Source organism: Athene noctua, chromosome 1, assembly GCF_965140245.1.
Source record: "Athene noctua chromosome 1, bAthNoc1.hap1.1, whole genome shotgun sequence".
Taxonomy (NCBI): domain Eukaryota; kingdom Metazoa; phylum Chordata; class Aves; order Strigiformes; family Strigidae; genus Athene; species Athene noctua.
Window position 1 is genome coordinate 38,076,412 of NC_134037.1, and position 20,466 is coordinate 38,096,877.

The following is a 20,466-nucleotide window of genomic DNA, read 5'->3' on the forward strand; positions in this document are numbered from 1 at the left end:
AACTAATGAAAGTTCTATTCTGAAGACAGAATCCACTTATATTTACCCTCCATTTGCACAAAAATAGAACCAGATTCAGAAGCAACCTGGAAGGATACTTAAAGAATATACTTCACTTACAACTCTTAGCCATATTGAATCAAGTTTCATTAAGCTGAGAGGCTAGACATGCCTCTAATGAATAGCAAGGCATTCAGAGCTGTTAAAAATAGTAATGAGAGACTGCTAGACTCCTCCTTTCACTCTCCAACCTAGTAAGACTGTATACATGTATCAAGCGCTCAGTTTTGGTTGTTGGGCGCTTTTTAACCCCTTCTGTAAATACGCCCAAGATCAAAAAAGCAGCTTGAATTAACCTGAATTACCCTCCTACCATTTTTCTGTTCAACTTAAAACTCTGTGCAGTACTCTAAGTCTCCTGGCTTATAGGTGATTGTTAACCAAGTAAAGTGGTTAAGCCCACAAATTCATCAAGCTAGAATCTGTCTCTGGGCACTTCATGAAGGTAAAAATATACAGACTCCTCACTGGAACACTTCTGAAAATATAAAAATTCTACCGACATCTACTACTTTACATATAATATTAATTTGCTCAATGATAGTAACTGCCAACCCATACTAATTCAGACAGGAGGCAAGATGTTTTGAAAGGCTGAACATAAAAACAAATGAGATCTATAAAATCTATAAAATCTCAAGCACTTCTGAACTGTTCCCTGACTTCAGTGCAATCCTACTTGCTTTCACTATATATTTATTCAGTTAGTATTTTATTCAGAGTTCCAGAAGACTTCTATAGTTCATTTCTTCTTGAATAACAAGTAGTCATTTACTTTAGTATTATTCACTTAAGATTTGAATAAACATGTAAGAAGATGTTACTTTTACACAGATCCTTTAACACAAGGTGATCTTTTCTTTAGTTTTTTACTATAATTAACAGAATAATATAGTTAATGAAGTACTCTTCAGGCAGTTTTTAGGCCTAAAGTATCTACTACACTAATAAAATAGGTATCACTTTCAGAACATCACATTCTCTTTACAACCAAAACAGCATCGTCATTTAATAAACAGTGAAAAAAGTGCAAAATGACTCAGAATTTTTCTTGAAGTGGACGATTCAGCAAGACCATGAAATACTTTTTTTGAAAGGCAGATATATTCACTGGTGAGGAAAAATATTGTTTGTTGTCTGGGGAGAACTGCTAATTTCATTCAGGTCTTTTACACCTGAGTGGCCAGCTTCCTCAAGAGCCTTGAGCTCAAAGCCCTAAGCTTTATGCTTTAGTTCTGTGCTTTTTCAGCAGCCCCTGAACATTACTGAAAAATTCTTTTTCCTGTTTCTGCATCCAAGAAGACAGGACCTTTAACAAAACAAATTAGCATATGACAAAGCTCTCTGTTCTTAATTAAGCACTTCAGCAACTTTTTATATGTTGCACAAGTGATAGTAACTGGACAAAGATTATTCGGTATCCAATTTTTGTTTCTCTCTTATTATGTTCTCAGATATTCTGTAGTTTTCTGAAGAAAAATTTTGTACAGATGTATTTTAACTGCATATAAGTCAGCTACCTACAAGGCAGCTGGCACAACATACACAAAAATTTAATTCTAAAGAACATCCCATCAGCATCATAATTGCACTGATTCATCAGGCTAGGAACCAAATGACTACTTGTGTAAGTTCACTGAAATGTAAATTAAGTTTTCCTGCACAAGACAGAAAGACTTCAGTATCTTTACTGTTCCTCAATCATTAGTGCGTTCTCCACCCGAAATGCATACATACAGCCTGAAGAGTAATAGGTTCCAAATTTTTTTTTTGTTGGGCAAATACACAACATACAGCCTTCCCAGGGGAAAACTGAATAGTTATTTAAGGAAACAAACCAAAATCTTCTAGCTAAATATATAAAAGAAGTGTCATTCTAGTTCATGATTTTGAGAGGATCAGATTAGAATAGGATAAATAAAAAACAAATGCTTTAACACACAGCTCTGAACCAGACATCCAAAAAAATCTGAATACACTTCACAGTTGAAAACCTTCAGTTACCAGCACTTATCTCAATGTTTGGAAAAGGAAATTACTGGTCATGAAAAAAGCAGCATGTTGAAATAACTATAATTTTGCAAAATATTCAGTGCTCTGCAAAAGGTTCAATAAAAATAACATTTATTTAGAAAGTCTTACTTGTTCTTCCCTAGAAAGAGTCTGAAAGCTATTTTTCTTAACATTTAATTCCACTACCACAGCAACTCTACAACTTTCTTTGAACTCCAGCTGCCACAGATTTCACACACTGGTCTTTTTCCCTTGAAAAAATATATACCGTGGAGCAAGCTACAGTACAATACAAAACAGTCTTCTTCCATTGATTTCTCCAATGTGTTTTAAAATTTATTCCCAACTAAAGGAAAAGGTAAGGCAACCACTAAAGAAATCTTGGCTATTAGAAAGCTCAGTCCTCCAGTCACCTTGAATAAATACCTGCTATTTTAGCCCAAGATTTTCCAAGTTTACAGTCTTCAAGCCAATGCACAGCCACTTAAGAGGGGAATTATTGATTCAGCCACAAGCATTTTGTCCCCTGCATCTAGAGCATCATGCAGAAACAACTCTCTACATGAATACCAAGAGCAGCTCTAAACAAAACCACATGGAATGGATTCAGGCCCTACACAAGTGAACCATCTCTGACCAATACACACATTAGCTAAAAGAAGGTTCTGAAAACTTAACTCTAAACACCCAGCAAACCCATGTTCTCTTCCTGTATTATAAGGATCTACAGAAATAGCATGGAAAGCGCAAAACTTGTGCTTTAAAATGGAAGAGCTACTAACACACTAAATGCCATCTGACCAAATCAAAATTGGCTGTGCTCAACCCAAGAGCTCCTTAGCTGTAAGCATGCTTCTGCTTCAGCTGTTGAGAGAACTATTAATTCTCTGGGTAAAGTGTAATGGAATTAATTTTGAGATTTGGTCTTGAGTTTCTTCAACATTAGAAATAATATAAATAGCGCAAATTAAGCTCTCTCAATTACATATCTCCCAATTCATTGAAAACTTACAGGTTACCAACAGCCTCCAAAAGGAGTTTAGAAATTTAAAAACTATAATGGTAAGTCACCACTTTAAAAATGCCTCTGTTCTGAAAAGCACCTGGCTATATATTTTACATTCTTACTCATTAGTTCCCCAATAATCTTGTCTTTTTTGCCAAGACAGAAACCTCTGTCTTTGCAGCAGCTGCACCTGATCAGGAAACAATTGGGATATTCTCTGCTCACTCTCATTCAACACTGCACATATATCTGCAACCACTGTTTTGGTATAATGCACACTGATAATTTGGCCTTAATCATTCCCCCTTCCCTGGACATCATCAGAAAAAGATGAAGAGAGACTAGTGATTTTGCACATTTTCCTATCCAGGACAAAAGAAAGGAATCTCCTAAGATATCACACATCTTGATTCCTCCAGCAACTAAAAAAACCATGTATCTTCTAGTAAAAAGGTTGAAAGCTAACAAATATGTTTTAGCGACCATATGAGAGCTTAAAAATAATAACTAAAGAAAAAGAATAGCTCTAATCTCCAGCTTCAGTTTTACAATGGTACAGCCAGCGCATGCATGCTTCATGATACCGCATAGGAAACTAAAGCACAGCTACAAAATTACTGAACAGACCAGAGAGCAGAAGAAAGACACTACAAGACACTCAAATATTTCCAAAGAAAACTGTTAACAGTCTATGTGATACTCTCCTCAACAACAGGTGCAGGCCGTGCTGTCTTGGGTTTAAGTTGGTATATAGTACATATATTTATCTACTGACACCTTTATTACAGCTTTAAGAAAGAGTTTTATTTTTATGTATTCACTGTTGAAATGTATTTTATACCATTTCATACTTCAAAAACAAAATTAGCTTCAGAGCAGACCTAGTATATACATTCACCATACCCATTTCTTCCCTGCATACAAACTGGTAAATATGACAACACAACATCTTAATAAAAATAATACCAAAGGTAAGGTCTATGACACAAACTACTACTTAGCTCTCATCATCACAAGAATCAATCACCCTGGGAGTTAGGTATGACAATGCCAGAATAAACATGACTTACCTATACTAGGTGGACTGCCATAATTTACAGGGGACTCTGGAGGCCTCCCGCAATGTAGTGCGGCAAGAGCAGATCCCTTCCATACAACATGTTTGCAACCTATTTAAAAAAAAATACACAAAAAATGTAGGCAAGCATTTTTTCCATGCAAAAATACAGAAAAGGCATGAAATATCAAGAATGCTGAAAATTCTCATAAAATTTTCATACTTTTGTTTGTACGAAGCAAAGACTGTCTGCCAGCTCCTAATAACGTCTGCACTCCAGGGACACTTTGGGGAATTTCTTGCTCTAGAAGCGGTCCAAGTCGATGGCATATTTGAAGCAAGTGATCAGGTGCCAAGTGTCTGTAATATTTCACCTATTATATGAAAGAGCAAACAAAAACATTTGATAAAGAACACAGTATTTTTTAAGAATTACTGGTTTAATCTTTTTTTTCCCAGATTGTTACACAAATTTGTAAGAAAATTACAGTATATTAAGGATAAAAACAAATAATGACCTTTAAGTACAATAATTCATTCCAGCTGGTCCTAATTAAGTCTTCTATTCAGCACATGCTACTTTGTACAGAGAACTGTTGGTATTTACTACTTTCTCACTTCAAGGCACAGTTGGTCATAGACTAATAAGCTCCTTTAAAATGACAGTAAAAAAAATTTAAAGTATGTATTCAATATTATATTTAAATAATGGTCTGGCCAACTTAAGTTACCATAAGATAAAGACCAGACAAAAACGGTAAGGACAGCAACATCTACAGAATTCTTGGAAGATTCACATATGCCTAATAACATGGGTTTGTAGAAGACAACACAAAACCCTTTTGCCTCAACTCAGCTAAGTCACAAGACTTGGACAAAGTTCCACAACTGGATTTTATTTTTTATTTTTTACATCTAAAGCTTTTAAACAACAAAGTTAGCTTAAGTAATCCAACTCTAAAATTGGCATATGTGGTCCTCTACTAGGCTACAAACATGATGAGGTTTTGTAACTGCTCATAATTTTCAACTGTACAGTACCAAAACAAGCTCCTATTATCAACAACAGATCTACTCACCACTTGATTATAATAATACTGAACAAGTATTAATGACTGTCCAGGCAAAACCAGTCCACTCTTTTGAATTATTGTAATTCTAGATCAGAAGACCATCTTACATAACAAAGAGAAAAAACTCCTAAGTGTATGTAACAACAGTAAAATCCTATTAACATAAAGCTTTTGGTTAAGAAACAGCATTTTTAAAACGTATAAACTATTGTCAGATTAGACTATAGCAAAGAAAATTTAATATATGCAATTAAAAAGGAAGATATAAACTGTTTCCTTCAGTTCTTGTACAGGATTTGGCAAGTAGTAGTTTTATCCTTCATACAGCCTGAAACATGTCTTCAGAGATTTACTTTGCAGAAGGAAAAAAAAAAAAGGTACTGCAGTAAAAGCTTGCAATGTCTCTGCAACTAGAGGAGGCCACAACTGACATTTCAGGCAGAATGATGCTTTTTCATTATACCAAACTAATAGCAATATACCTCATTCTTCACCAAATGTGCTCCTATCCAACACACTGAAATCGCTTCATTCACGTATTCTAGCAGTTTGTTAACATAAAGAGTGCTGATCTCTGAAACAGGCTCTGGAAAAGCCATGCTTACGCCCAGTAATTCACAACAACAACGCAACCTTCTAGTGAGGGAGGAAAAGTTTTATTTTTTGCTCTTGTCATGGTTTAACCCCAGCCAGCAGCTTAGCCCCACACAGCTGCTTGCTCACTCCCGCTCAGTGGGATGGGGAAGAGAATCAGAAACATAAAAGAACAAAAACTCCTGGGTTCAGGTAAAAAGTTTAATAGGTAAAACAAAACCTGCACAGCAAGCAAAGCAAAACAAGGAATTTATTCACTACTTCCCATCGGCAGGAAATGTTTAGCTATTTCCAGGAAAACGGGCTTTCCTTCTGTGAATCACAATACGTTTGTAGAAGGCCTTGCAAGCTGTCTGAATTTGACTGCCTAAAAGTTAAATGATTTACAAAATTCACACAAGTTAAAAAAAGAAAAAGGATTCTCTTTCAAAAATACTAGACACTTTTTAAATAAAGTTACAGTTGATTGTACAGATCAGTTCATTTAAAATTACTAAGTTGAATGTCATCAGACAGGCATCCCATCAGAAGCAATAAAAAATAATCCCTGAATTCAGAACTTGCTATTTTGATTCATTTTTCTTACCAGTAACACGCAAATGCTTTTTTCTACTTAAAGTCAAAATACATGCCTGAGAGCCCTAAAATACTAAAATAGCTGTAAGAAGTGACAAAGTTATGTACAGTTTCTGCCATCAACAGCCCTGATCCATTTCCTTAGCTTTTGTTCTCCTCTGCTCCTATCAACAGGAGTGCAAAACCTTAACAAATACTGCCCTTTCTGTAATTCTATCTGAAACCACACTTCATGTCTACAGAATCTGAACTTGTCTCTCAAAGATTAATAATTACTGATTTTTGTTGGTTTAACCACAAACATTAGAACTACATATGCAATACAGTTGTCATTTTATCCTGCTCAAGACCCTTCAGTTTTACACATCCTCACAAATGCACAAAACCTGAAGTAAATGAAGCAAATCAGCTTTGACACATTCCAAAACTACAGCTAGTTGACATCTTGAGTCATACTTCTCATGATCTGTCATAAGCCATGTGTTCACTTTTTTATTTTAGCATAAACTAGGTAGGTTCAATTCCTTGTGCAGTTTCTAAAGCAAATATTTTGAAAAGGGGATCTACTTGGATTATTCTTTATCATACCTACTAAAGACCTTATACCCACACTATTATCTCCTTTTTTAAGTCCATTTGTGTGAAAACAGCTATTTATGACAAGTTACACAGTAGTTTTGTGATGCTTCTGTGCAGCATTTGTCTGAATAATCGTTGTCTGCTACCAAGTAGCATTTGCAACCAGCTCACTAACCTATTCAGCAACACTGAGCTGTATACTTGCAAAAAAAAATTATTACACTGACCATTTTTTCAGTTCCAGAAAGTTTATGAAAATATTTCATGAACCATAGTCATTAAGACTAAAGAACACACAAGGAACTTTAAAATAAAAATGTAAGCCTCATATCACCATAAAATCTGCTAAACGGAGTAATTTGCATTTAACAATATTAATAGAACAGTTCCAATTGAAACGGACCTACAACAACTATCTAGTCCAACTGCCTGACCCCCTCAGGGCTGACCAAAAGTTAAAGCATGGTATTAACAGCATTGTCCAAATGCCTCTTAACCACTGACAGGCTTGGGGCATCGACCACCTCTCCAGTAAGCCCGTTCCAGAGCAAATCTGTATGTCTGACAGATTCTGTGTTAGAGTAAAAATCACAAATGAAAATAAAGTGTGAAACAGAAATTCACCTTAGTCTAGATTCCTCACTTTTTTTTTTTTTTTTTTTTTTTGGGGGGGGGGAATAAAAAAGCAGAAAAGAGAACCATGAAGTGGTAGCAACAACCCAAGAAAGAACAAGGTAGGAAGTTTATTTAATGACAGAGTGGCTTGAAAGCTCACATTATTCTAAGATGCAGCCTACCAAGAGATAGTTCTCACACTGACAAACTGTAAACCCCCCCCCCCTAGAACAAATATATACCTATCAACCTGTATCCTCCTCCTAAAACAAATAACAAAAACCACCCAAACCCTGCCAAGAGTATTCTTAAAGACAGATTTAAGTAACAAAAAAAGTAAAGATTTTTTTAAAAGGACACTTTACAAGCTTTGTCTGAAACAAAGCTCATGACAACTCAACAGAATGACAGAAATTTGTCTCGATATCAATCTCTGATTTTAAGAGGAGAAAGTAAAAGCAAAAGGAAAAAAGTAACAGATGTACACCTATTTAAAATTCATGCAGCTCTAAAGAAAACGTGAAAACTGGACTCTACAAACAGGAAATTTAAAATTTTATGCCAAAACTCTGATGTTTAACAGTATATAAACAGCATATTTTTTTCTCTGCCAGTCCCACCTAGCTGAAACTTTAGCTGGTTTATTTCCTCCTATTAGGCTTTCTGCAGCATCTAATTGTGGTCTTTTATTCCAACAGAAATGCACAGAAGACATGCTTTTTTAAGTATAATAATGAACTCTCTTTTTGTTCAAATAGGCTTTCCATTTCAGACATGTTAGTAACATTTCTTAAACACTGCTCTAATAAAAATCAGAACTCTGTTAACAAGTACAAAATTTCCAGATCTTAAGCACATGTAGTATTTTCTAGAAAATAAGAAGCAGCATTACCCTCAACTTTACCCTTTACCTAATACCCCCAACTTTACTTATTCCAAGCAAACAGCACAGGAATATACAAAATGCAGCTACACAGCTATTTGGACTAACATTCAAATCTTTATTACCTTTGAAATAGACCTAAGTGCTTATATTTTCATTCTGCATGACTCTGCAGAATAATCCAGCATCAGAAGCACAACAAATGCATCAATAGAATCATGACTTGACCTAGACTCTTTGGTTAAATTTGAAATACATAATGCAGTTATTTGCTGCTAGTATTCTAGACATCAAGTAAAATATGACCCTATTCTGGACTCTGCTCTAAGCGCTATGCATACTGAAATATTCTCCAAACTATTGTTGTTAGGGTTTTTTTTTTTCCCCTGCATGCTAACAGTTAACATGCTTAACTACACATTTGACTGTAAATATGTTTCAGAAAAACACATTTCCACACAGTGACATTTAACAAGAAAATCTAAGTCCGTCAGCTACCTCTGTTTCAATATGCAAGAGCTCAATACCATTAACACCAGCGTTTATCCCAGCTTTAACTGTTCTGCTACGTAACATATTACCCAAAACAAGCTCCAAATTGCATTACAGTAATTGTTGTACTATATCAGAACATCAATCTGAGTACCCTGTGCCACCAGCCACTGCCTTATCACTTTAAAATTAGGAATTGCAATGAAGTGCAATTTCTCTGAAGCATTCTTTTTCCCTTTTTTTGGGGTGGGGGGTGGTGCAGGTGGCAATGAACAAGAAGCGGGGGGAGAACTGGAGAATTAAGCTTTTTCCCCAAAGCACGTTTATTTCTTGCATACTTTCTAATTATGCTTGTGCTATAAGTACATGGATACTTATCCACTATTTCCCATAGGAATGCCCATTATTTTAACATGAGATTACTTTTTCCTCTAATGAAATAGACCTATATGAAACCAGCCATCCCAAGAACATACTAGTTTTTTTAACCATTTAATGTTTTTAATAGGTGTGAGGCCAGAGCAAATAAAAAAATTCAAATCTCAGTACAAAGAGATGGCTGCAAGCTTGCTACTTAACACAGGAGAAAGTACGAACAGTAGCAGCATTTTCAGCTGTATGGACTAAGATGTTCAGCTATACCTATTACTGTTAGATTACCTATACCTATGTGCCTCTCAAATTCATTCATAAGGGTTTGTGGGTTGTTTTGTTGGTTTTTTGTTTTGTTTTGGTTTGGTTTTTTTTAAATAACATGTATACCTTAAACTTGATATTCCCTTTAGCTCATCTCTCACCAGTGTTTCTTAGTCTCAGTTTCAAAGAACTAGCACTGAACAGTTGACTTAGCCAATCCTCCAGATTATCTTGGAACAAACGTGTGGCACTTCAGTTCAAACTATTATATTTTGATCTCGTTCATTGTGTGAATTCACCTAAATTCCCTGCTGTAGGAATAATCTGTAGAACAGAAATGCTTGTCTTTTAGAACTAAAGGAAAATCAGTTGAATAAGTTGAGGTACATCCAACAGAAGCACTGATAATGAGACCAAAAACATTGCTAAGGATCACCATAATTTCACAAGTTTTCTTACCTACAGTGCCAAGTTTTTCAGACCTGCTTCCACTGTATAGACTTCCCCCACAATACTGTCAGTAACAAAAACTAGATGGTGATGCAGCTCTCTGATTCAATGCAAGCTTTTTGCTCCCTATTTCTCTGAATACCTTTACAGCACAAGATTTTCCAAAGAAACAAACTACTTATTATCTGGTTACTTATTAAGAAACAGAATTATTAAACAGTAACCAAAACACTGCCTGAAAGATTTCTGTAGGAACAATGAAATACAGTATCAATGCGCTTAGTGTCCCAGTCTCACAGATACTCATTGTAACTTCATATACCATATACTTTGCATAACCAGAAAGAACAGGGGAATGGCCTGAAAACAGCATTTTGTCATTTTCACTTTAAATCACATTTAATAATTGTGGGCACAGGAAAAGACAAACATTAGCAAAACAGTAAGAAACAGTTCCTGAGAATTGCAAGGCATGCTGCTTACTAAATTAATTGCACTGTCTTCCTATTGGATGTGAATTCCCTGCCTTTTCCCTCCCTCAACCACTACCAACATGAACAAAATTTGAATTCAACTGAGGAAATGACAGTTACGTGAATACCTTGCATAATAAAGTTAGCATATATGATCAGAACCATTCTGTTATGATGCTTGTACCCTAGAAGACCTTTTAAGAAAACCAACCACCACACCAAAAAAACCCCAAAACCAAAACAATCAAACAAACATAAAAAACCCAACCACCCTCTATGGTAGCTCTGAATTGCTCCACTGAATCTTAACAGCTAGCTTCATTCAGCTGAAGTCCACTCTCCTCCCAGAAGGAGCAACCCCAACACACTCCTCAAGCCTTTCACGAGCACTCCTATCATCTCCCTCACGGTGGGGGTCGGACTCATGCTCCTCCACCCAAAAGGAGAGCTGAGCCATCGGAAAATGATTTCTGTCCCGTTCCATTTTTCAGACAGTTCAGCTCCCTTATCTGACTAACCGCACATTTGATGAGCGCTCATGTTCTATGCAAAGGATGCAGCAGAAAACACACAGCTTTCACCCAGGGCGTACCATTAGAGCAGCTACACCCAGAGTGAAACTGCAGCATGAGAAAACAATTACCCTGGAGTCAAATCATGCACCATAGCTCTTCCTGTGTCAAGGCCCTAACAAATGCGTTTTAAAGCCTAACTACACAACACAACATCTTTGACCACAATCCATAAACAATTCACAAGGCTGCCTTGCTCTGATGAAGAGAGCTGTTAACTCTTGAAACTCCTCAATTTCTGTCCTCCATCATGAGAAATCCTGTCTTTCAAGGAGAAAAACAGCTATCTTACAATTAGTAAGTTCTCACAACTGATACTAGAGGATACAAAACACCCTGAGATCTGTTGCTGAAGAGTCCCACCATCCCTGGTACACCTAGGTTGAAAGTGGCCTACCAGGGACTCGATTCTCAGAAAGACTTTAGTTACAGCAAAAATTGAAATCTTAACACTGATGATATAAAATCAAGACTGGCACTCTGAATTAAGACACTACACTCTCAAAGCAAGATTCAAGTGGTTTATACCACAAATGGTAACTGTAGAAAAATACAATGTAGACATATTTGAGTTCAAGGAAATATAAGAATAAGAATACAAAACACAGTGTAATGGTATTTCTGAATTCGTATATTTTCCTGTACCATTACAAGCATGCACAGCATGGTGTTAAGCTTCTAAGAAAACGAATCATTTCCTCTCACTGCCCAAACAGAAAAATGAAACCAATTTACAAGATTAAATTTGCATCGGATCTGGCATTATTTGTACAAATTAAGTTACAGAAATAAAATATCTAAGGCTGGGAATTTCAGTTTAATAAGAGAAAGTTAACTCGAATAAGAAATCCTAAATAAGCATTTTCAAAACAAGGACAAAACCAAGCACATCAACTTCTCTTGAAATTATATCCACCTAAATAAATGTGTAATAAGAGGCATGATTTTGCAAACAAAACAAAACCCTGGAATTAATCTCCATCCCCTGATACACAGAGGCTTTATTCCCTCCTGGAGTGAAAGGCAAACATCTAACACTACATTTACTGGTATTTTTATTTCTTAGCTTTTGTCCCTTCTACGAAGTTTAGTGAAAGCTCAAGGCATTCAAGTCTGAGAAGTGGTACCAAAACATGACAAAACATGCTGTCTTCAGAAAGAAAAGTCAGCGTCCTAAAGTTGGATTTTTTTTTTTAAAATAAAAAAAATCCACAAAAAACCCAGAAGGTTAGTTCATCATCAGCCTCTGTCTTAAAAGCTAAAGATTCTTTGGTTTGTCACAAACAAGTTTTTGTTTAATGAAACAAGACACTGTGAAAAACACTTCTTTTGTACGAAATGTAACTGTCACGCTGAAAATATACTTTGTGCCAGCTTTCACAAGCCTAAAATGTCAAGTAATGCAAAGTTCACACATCTTTGACAACTGAAGCAAGAGCAGACAGAGGATGGAGGGAAGCATCAAGAACAAAGTAACCGATTTCTTTTTCCCCCTCTCCCAACATCTAGGTAGTGTCAAGGTGGAAGAGGGCATATAAACGTTTATCAGGAAGTCTAACAAAACTTTGCTAGGAACAGAAAACTAGGAAAAGAGGAAGTATCTAGTCAGCATCACATGTCCAAATATATATATCCAAGATCAAGTCCAAATCTTGAGGAAGTATATTTTATGTCATTACATAGCTATTCTGCCTAAATTAGTATTTACCTGCATTCCAACAAACAAAAGATGTTTCTCGGAAAGAAGGGTCTGAATGAGCTTATTTCTCATCAAGTCTTCTTACTCCAACCTTTAAAATGTCTTTTTCCTCACTTTCTCTTTCTTAGTATCTTTTATTTCCTGAGTACACAGAAGAAAGCCAAATCTATTCCATATCAAGACTGCACCTCTGATTCTTTATAATTCATAGAGTAAAAGAGAAAGATTCACGCTAACTTTTACCAAACAACTTCTGACTGTTGTTTGAAACAGATAATATGGCCTTACAGTCTTACAAATAAGTAAATAAATCATAACATATCATGCATAAGTATCAGCACTTCGAAATTCCCAGTTGAGTTTCTTGATGATCTTTGATGCACAAATACATTTTCCACAAGTTGACTGCTATCAATTCTTCCACACCACATGCATTAAAATGCCTGGGCCAATCCACTTCTTGCTCCAGAGAAAACCAATTCAGTAAGTAAACTTGTTCCAACTACAATAAATGCCTATGATTCATACTGTAACGTTTCTAACATAACTAAAAGAACGCATATGCCAACAGTCTTTACCGGACGCATTACAGACGGGAACAGTTCCATCTCCTTTTGCGTGAGCTCAAAAGTTCTCCACGTGTTTAAGCCTCAGAAGTACTGGAGTTGAGAACTGCTATAACCAACCAGAAAGCCTGAAGGGAAATCTCGCTTTGATGAACACACTACAAGCAGAGCTCAGACTTCCTCTGAAATTCTATTCAGAAAATCAGAGACTAAATTATACAACAGTGTACCTGTAATGAAAACAGAACTAGCAACAAGTTGCTAACAGACACAATTCAGACATCTTAATTGCCGTTTTCCCAGCTACTGTAGTTCACAACATATTAAAAAAAAAAAAAAACCAAACAACAAACATCCAGGCCCCTCTCCGCTAGCAAGAACACCGTCACTGCAACCAATACTTTTTTTAAATTGCTGATCTACACCTGAGATGAAAAGCACACTGTAGGATATTTAAAGAAAAAAAAAAAGGCAAAACAAAGAACCATGTAAGTTAAATCCGTGATGCAAACCTGGCAGGTCCAGTTATCCCTACGCACCAAACAGGCCGTATATCAGAACGTAAAGTCAGATAACGCACCCTATCAGCGCCCAGGGGCACACGCCGGACCAGGAAGGACACCTCAAAACAACCCACTTCCCCATGCAGATCCCGACCCAAGTGAACAAAACAGCGAGGAAAAAAAGGCCTCAGCGCAGCCACCCGGGCGCCGATCTCCCACCCGGCCCGGCCCGGGGCCACCGCAGGGCCCGGCCCGGCGCAGGGAGCCGCCGCTGCGCCGCGGCCGCGCGGGAGCCATTGTGTGCGCGGGCGGCGCGGCGGAGAGCGCCCCCGCCTGGCCGGCCGGCCCCGGCAGCCGCCCGCCCGCCCGCGCTGGCCCCGCCCCGCGCTGCTCCCGCCTGCCCGCACCACGGCCATGACGTACCTCGATTTCCAGCCCGGCGAGGCCGGGGCTCTCGCATTAGGGCGCTTGTTGTTATTTACCCCGCGCCGCCAGCCCCCGCAGGGCCCCGCGTCCCCCCTCAGCGCCGAGAGGGAGGCGCAGGAGAGGAACGAGGTTGCTTTTTTTAAAAAAAGAAAACAACAAAAAAAAATTTCTCCGGAGTTTTTTTTTTTTTTTAAGTTGTATTTTTTTTTTTGCGGGAAATTCAATTTTTTTATTGGGCTGCTCAGGGAGAGTGAGGGGGGGAAAAAAAAAAACCCACAACTTTGCCCGCCGCACCGCGGTCGGCCCCGGCCGCTCTTCTTACCAGATTCTCGTAGCTCCGGGGATGCTCCTTGCCGGTCCAGTCCGTACGCTTGGGCAGCAGCTGGGGGAGGGAAGAGAGGACACCCCGTGAGCAGCTCCCCTCCCCCGAGGAGCCCCCCAGCAGCGCCCGGGATGGGGCGGGGGAAGCGCCAGAGAGCGAGGGAAGGGGGAGGGAGGCCGCAGGCGGGGCGAGCGCCGGGTGCGCGGCGCCGCTTACCTCTTTCTCCGCCACTTCTCGGATCAGGACCTGCAGCAACAACAAAAGGGAGTGGGGGGAGGAATAAGAAAAGGGGGGGCGGTTTTAAGGAAAAAAAAAAAAAAAAAAGGAGAAAGAGGACGAGGGTGCGAGCGCGCCGCCCGCTCCGCCGCCCTGCCCGGCCGCCCCCTCCCCGCCAGGCCCGGCGGCGCCATCCATCCGTCCCCTACCTGAGCCGCTTGCTGGCAGGGTCCGTCCTCCAAAAAGCGAGCGATGAGGAAGTAGAGCTCTGAGAGGAGAGGAGAGGCGGTGAGGGCTGGAGCTCGCCCCTTCCCCGCGGGCTTCCCTTTCTTCCCCCGCTGCCCGCCGCCCCTCTCTGGCGCCCGCTCGGTTCCCGCCGCCCCGCACGGCGGCTCCCCCGGCACTCACCCGCTCGCAGCTCCGCCGTGTGCCTGCTGCCGCCGTCCCCGGACATGGCGAGGCGAAAACCGGGGAGGGGAGGGGGGGAAGGGGGGGGGGGCTCGGGCCGCGCTCCCGCGGCAGCGTCGGGGCCCAGCGAAACGCGTCCGCCCGCCCGGTAGCTGTCACTGTTCGTTCACCAGGAAGAGTCTCGGCTCCACCATTCAACCCACGGCCAGGAGGAGGAAACAACAACTCACAGCCACCCGCCGCCAACGCCGCCGCTGCCGCCGCCGCCAGCCAACGCGAGCGAGCGAGCGCGATCCCTCCGCCCGGAGAAAGAGTCCCCTCCTCCTTCTCCTCCGCGCCCCCCTCCTCAGCCCTCCCGGCCCCTCGCGCCGCGCCGCCCCTCCCCCCGCGCCCCTCCGTCCCCGGCGCCCGGCGGCGGCCAGGCGGGGAAGGGGGGAGCCGGCTCCTCCTGCCCCCTCTCCCGCCCCGCCGCCGCCGCCGCGGCGGCCCCCGGCGCTGCCCGGCTGAGGGGAGAAGGGGCGAGGGCGAGCGCTACGTGTTTATTAGCGGGCGGGCTGAGGCAGAAGATGTCGGAGCGGCGGCGGCGGGGTGGGCGGGAAGGCGGCGGGCTGGCGGCTGAAAGGCGCTTTCTCTGCGAGGTGCGGGCGGCCGGAGCGCGGAGGGATACGACGCACGGGGAGGAGGGGCTGCGGCGGGGCAGCGGCTATTCGCGGCGGCGGCGGCGCGGAGGCTGGAAGTTACCGAGTTTCAGTGTCGCAGAAATGGGAAGCGAGCGAAGCCAAAATGCCCCCGGGGAGCGCGGCCCCGCTGGGGGAGGCGGGCGGAGCAAGCCCGGCCCTCCTTCCCTGCGCTCGCCGCGGCTCCCCCGTCCCCCGTAGCCAGGCCCCTCCCGGGCGCGGGGCTTCGGCGGCCCCGGGCTCCCCCAGAGCCCGCCAGGGGCCTCGGGGCGCCGCCGCTCTGGCATCTGCGCGTAAGTGCCGGTGTCACGCGTTGCTGGTTCTTGCTCTTGCAACATCGTGCCCGGGGCCGGGTTCGTGCCTTGCGTTTGGGCCGGGGGTGGGGGACGGGACGACGGGACACGGACCCCAACAAACCCCGAACAACCTGAAACACACGCTTCTTCGTTGTTTGGCGGGGCCGCCTCGGCAGCTCTGCCTGGGGCCGGGGTCCGCCACGGGGCGGAGGGTGAAGGGCTCCTAAGGTTTGAGAACTTCCCTTTGTGAAGAAGAACCAAACCCAAACAGCTAATAACGACTTTATTCGTTGTTCTTGCCGCCGACCAAATCAGACACGCGGGACTGACGAATCTTCTGGCTTCTAGGAGCTACGGCAAGAGGAGTGTTGTCAACGCGAGGACGAGCGAGGGATGGTGATGCCTGCAACCTATGGCTGAACTGGAGGTAATTCACTAGCGGATCAATAACCTACCCAGGGTTCCTGAAAGGCTGCAACACTGTACGGAGCCTGAGTAGCGATTAAATCATTCATTTATTTAATGTTTGGTAGTTTGATGATACCGAATAAATGTTCAGATTTGTGCTGTAACTGTTTATTTCCTGCTTATAGTCGAAAAGAAAATAAAACCGAAGAAAATGCCCACTGATAATTACCTCTTAAAAATCCGTATCCGATGAGGAGGGGGTTTAAAGGAGCATAATTACTTTTCTTCGTGGTTTGCGATGCATCTGTGCATTTTCAGGTCAAATCGGGGCCTTGTGAGAACGAACGTGACTGTGGACAATAAGAATGATTTTAGCAGTGATCAGTGTAAACAGGGGAAGCTGTCATATTTTAATATTTATTTTGCCCCAGTTATTAACTAATGTAACTTGTGAAACAAAACCAAAAGTATGTTTGAAATGATACGGAAACTAGACAAAGAATATTTTCTGCGTAAAGACGCTGAAGCTCTCAACTCTATAACTTTTAACAAAAATTCAATTTAAATTGTATTTCTGTGCAGCTGAGGAAAGGCTGAGTTGAGCATTTTTATATGCGTGCTTCCAAGGCCCGCGAGCTGGGTATACGAGCCTACTGCTTGAGCTTTGTGCTTGGCACAGCGAGAAAGCTTGCTGCAGCCCACCCTTCGGCTGCATTGCACAAACGTTAACAGTGAAAGGTTAGAGAAGGGAGGCGAGAATGTCACGTATTTCCATAAAGTCCTGTTATAAAAAGTGATAAAAATTAGATTTATATAGCAGATGCCTAGCTGCTGTGCATTTTGATGTATAATTATCAAATGCCCTAAAAAAAAAAAAAAATTGAAATCATGATCTAACATGCGGTCTGTAATCATTAGGATGAATATATTTTGTAGTATAGATTTTTTTGAGAAGCAAAATTGTGCATACTAGATTTGATCACTTTATCTGTGGCTATGTTCACTTTATAGATTTAAAAATGCACGGGTGTTTCCCCTTTCCCAGTTTTTATAACAATAACCACTGTGCGTTTCAGCTTTATTTTGAATCCACACTTCAAATAATTAAAATGGCAATGAAATCGTATTTACCATTTAATAAAGATTTTAAAAATAAAGTGACTTGAGTCTTTTCTTAGCGATGTAAAATATGTATTGTAATATCTCTCATAGGTGGTTCTTGCAACAAAGGGCTACATGAATAATGTGATTAACATTTTAATTTCCCTTGATGTTTACATAAAAGAAAGTATACTTACACATGACATCACTAAAACCATAAACGAAGGAACAGAAATTTTAACAGTTAAGAAGTCTGAAAGTAGAGAAAAACTACCCTGAATATATTGAACTTCTCCGTTTTTTTAGCAACTCGTAACTTTTCCTGATGTAGTTTAAAATACAGCCCACAGATTCAAAATGTTTTTGTTTCAACAGTAAAATAAGGACTCTGTCTTTTATTTTATTTTTGGGGAGCATCAAGCAAAATGGAATCCCAGTTGCTGACTTGAGCCTGAGCACTGCAGCACTGCAAATAATATTTAATAAACAGCTTTTACAAATATACATTCCTCTTCTTTTTGCAGATGAAATCTGATGGGCTTTTTTGTTTATTTGTGGCTTAACATGGAAGTCACACCAGCCAGAAGAGAACATGCAGAATTATTATTGTTTGGTGATGCACATAGAATGAGTCTTCACAATTCCCGCAGCAGTAACAAATACTACATTAATTTTTCAGAGATATTTTAAAAGTGGCTTTTCCCTGTTGCAGTTAAAATGAGGATGTTTTTGTTATGTATAAAAGTGGATAAAAATATCCTCATCTCTGAATTTTTACTATCTTGATTATTTTGCTTTCAAATATTGCCTTTTCTTTGGTGTGATATTGCCATCTTACATTATCTTTAAGTAAAAATACATCACTTACACTTTATCAGAGAGATTTAACACTTTTTTAGGAGAAATTTCTACTCTGAAAAGTCTGCATTAAAAAAATAGTAATGGAATTATTTTCCTTTTTCAGCTATAACAATTGTTAGAGTTAAAAAGTCTCAGATTATTTTAATCAGTAATTTGATGTTTTCAACATCTCGTAGCTTTACATATTCTTGCAAATGTGTCCTGTTGTGGCTTTCAAATGTGAACAGGTACACTAAAATAATTTTACAAAAAAGCAAGAATGAAGTTTTCTAAATTTTGCTGTTAATAAAGTTGATACGTAAAATTTAGCCAGTTTTGGACTGATCCCAGGGGTTGTTTGTTGGGTTTTCCTCCCCTCTACATTATTTTATTTTTTCTTCCCTCTCCCCACTTCCCCAGAAAGTGCTATAAGTATCCAAATACAGATATGTTAGAATTCTCTTGAATTACTGGTTACTTTTGACAGATAAGAATGTAGTATCTCTGGTTTCTTCTTGATTATTCTGTATCTTGATAGTTTTGGAGGTTTTTTTACTGATATTTTTCCCCCCATAATTGTTTATATCAGTTATCAGCATGGTTTAATAGCTTGCAGCCAGAAAGTTCATTACTTGAAACTTAATGGTGGCAGCTCTTGACATGAAATCCTTCTGTTTCTTGTGAAATTTGCTCTTTTCCTTTTCTTTATAGACAAAGGAAAGTATTTAGGGTTTGCAGATTGTCAAGCTGAACAATGTAGCTAAATGCTTGAAGCACTGTATGGGCAGGGGGGAGGGAGGTCGGTTGAGAGCAACATAAAGCATCCACTAAGCTTTCTTCAATCTTGGTTGGTTGGTTGGGGTTTGGTTTTTTTCGGTGGGAGTTTTTTCCACCTCAAACGAGAATTATGACCACCAGTTGCTTGCCTTGTTGTCGCTGTTGATTCTTACTCTTGAAACCAACCATTAATCTTACAAGGGCAAGAAGTGAGTGATGGTACTTACAAGGCCAGCCAACTTTTTTATTACTGTTGTGTACATTAAATATCTTCTGAAAGAACCAAATGAGCCACAGTACAGTCCTACCGTGAGTAAATTCCTTCTGCAGTTTTAAACAATAAGCTACAATTTAAGTGGCTTCATATCAAAATTAATTTAAATACTCACTTCTTCACGCTTCATGCCAAGAAAATATCCTGCCTGCACTCTGCATCAGTTACCTACCTAAACTTTCACTTATGGAGCCCCTTACAGAGTGTTTAGCTGCTGTGTATTCTGCTCGTATCAGATATTAAATAGTGAACTGTATGTCTCTATTCTTTAATTTCCTTTTTCAGTGTACCTATTACCCTAGAACGTGCATGTCTTCCTACTCCACAACACACCGTTTCACCTTTCACTTGCTTCTCACCGTTGGCTAAAAGTAGCATAGAATTAGGTATCTGTATTACCCAAACCACCATCAGCACAGACAAATTCACGTTTTATAAGAGCACACGAATAGATGAAGATGCTCTGACAAGCATGTTTCTAGGTGTTCTCCTAATGTGCAGCTAGAATAGTAAAGCTAAATCAAGTCACTTTTGAAGGCTTCATTCATTTCTGTATAAAAATAAACAATATACCGTGAATCTACCATCAGGCTTCTGAAAGAGACCTATATGTCATTTATATTTTGAGCAGTAAATGAGTCCGGTTGGAAATTTGTCCAGTGACCCTAAAAATCTCTTTTAATATGTTGTTACCAAAATAGATACGAATTGCATCAGCCATGACATTCTTTCAGTTTCACTATTATATCTTTGAGTACAAAAAATTTCCCTTACAAAGAGAAACTAAGAATTAGGCCTACATAATTCCTACTGAATAAAGGAATTCTACTGGTTTATAGCGGGGTTTTGTTTCGTTTCAAAGCAATTTAATTTG

The 20,466-nt window shown here is 40.2% G+C and overlaps 1 protein-coding gene across 5 annotated transcripts in view; it reads right to left on the minus strand.

The window, feature by feature from the left end:
- Positions 1–15,598, minus strand: part of PHIP (PHIP subunit of CUL4-Ring ligase complex) — a 117,567-nt gene extending 101,969 nt beyond the window's left edge. For 4 of the 5 annotated variants that reach the window (XM_074895948.1, XM_074895947.1, XM_074895944.1 and 1 more), the window contains exons 1-6: positions 15,220–15,598; positions 15,021–15,079; positions 14,812–14,841; positions 14,596–14,655; positions 4,360–4,510; positions 4,150–4,248 (exon numbers count right to left, since the gene is read on the minus strand). In XM_074895948.1, the coding sequence (XP_074752049.1) occupies positions 4,150–4,248; positions 4,360–4,510; positions 14,596–14,655; positions 14,812–14,841; positions 15,021–15,079; positions 15,220–15,265 (445 nt within the window). In that variant the 5' untranslated portion in view covers positions 15,266–15,598. Of the gene's footprint in view, positions 1–4,149; positions 4,249–4,359; positions 4,511–13,924; positions 13,991–14,595; positions 14,656–14,811; positions 14,842–15,020; positions 15,080–15,219 lie in introns of those variants that run through there. The other variant, XM_074895949.1, reaches the window with a different exon arrangement.
- Between the last annotated feature and the right edge of the window lie 4,868 nt (positions 15,599–20,466).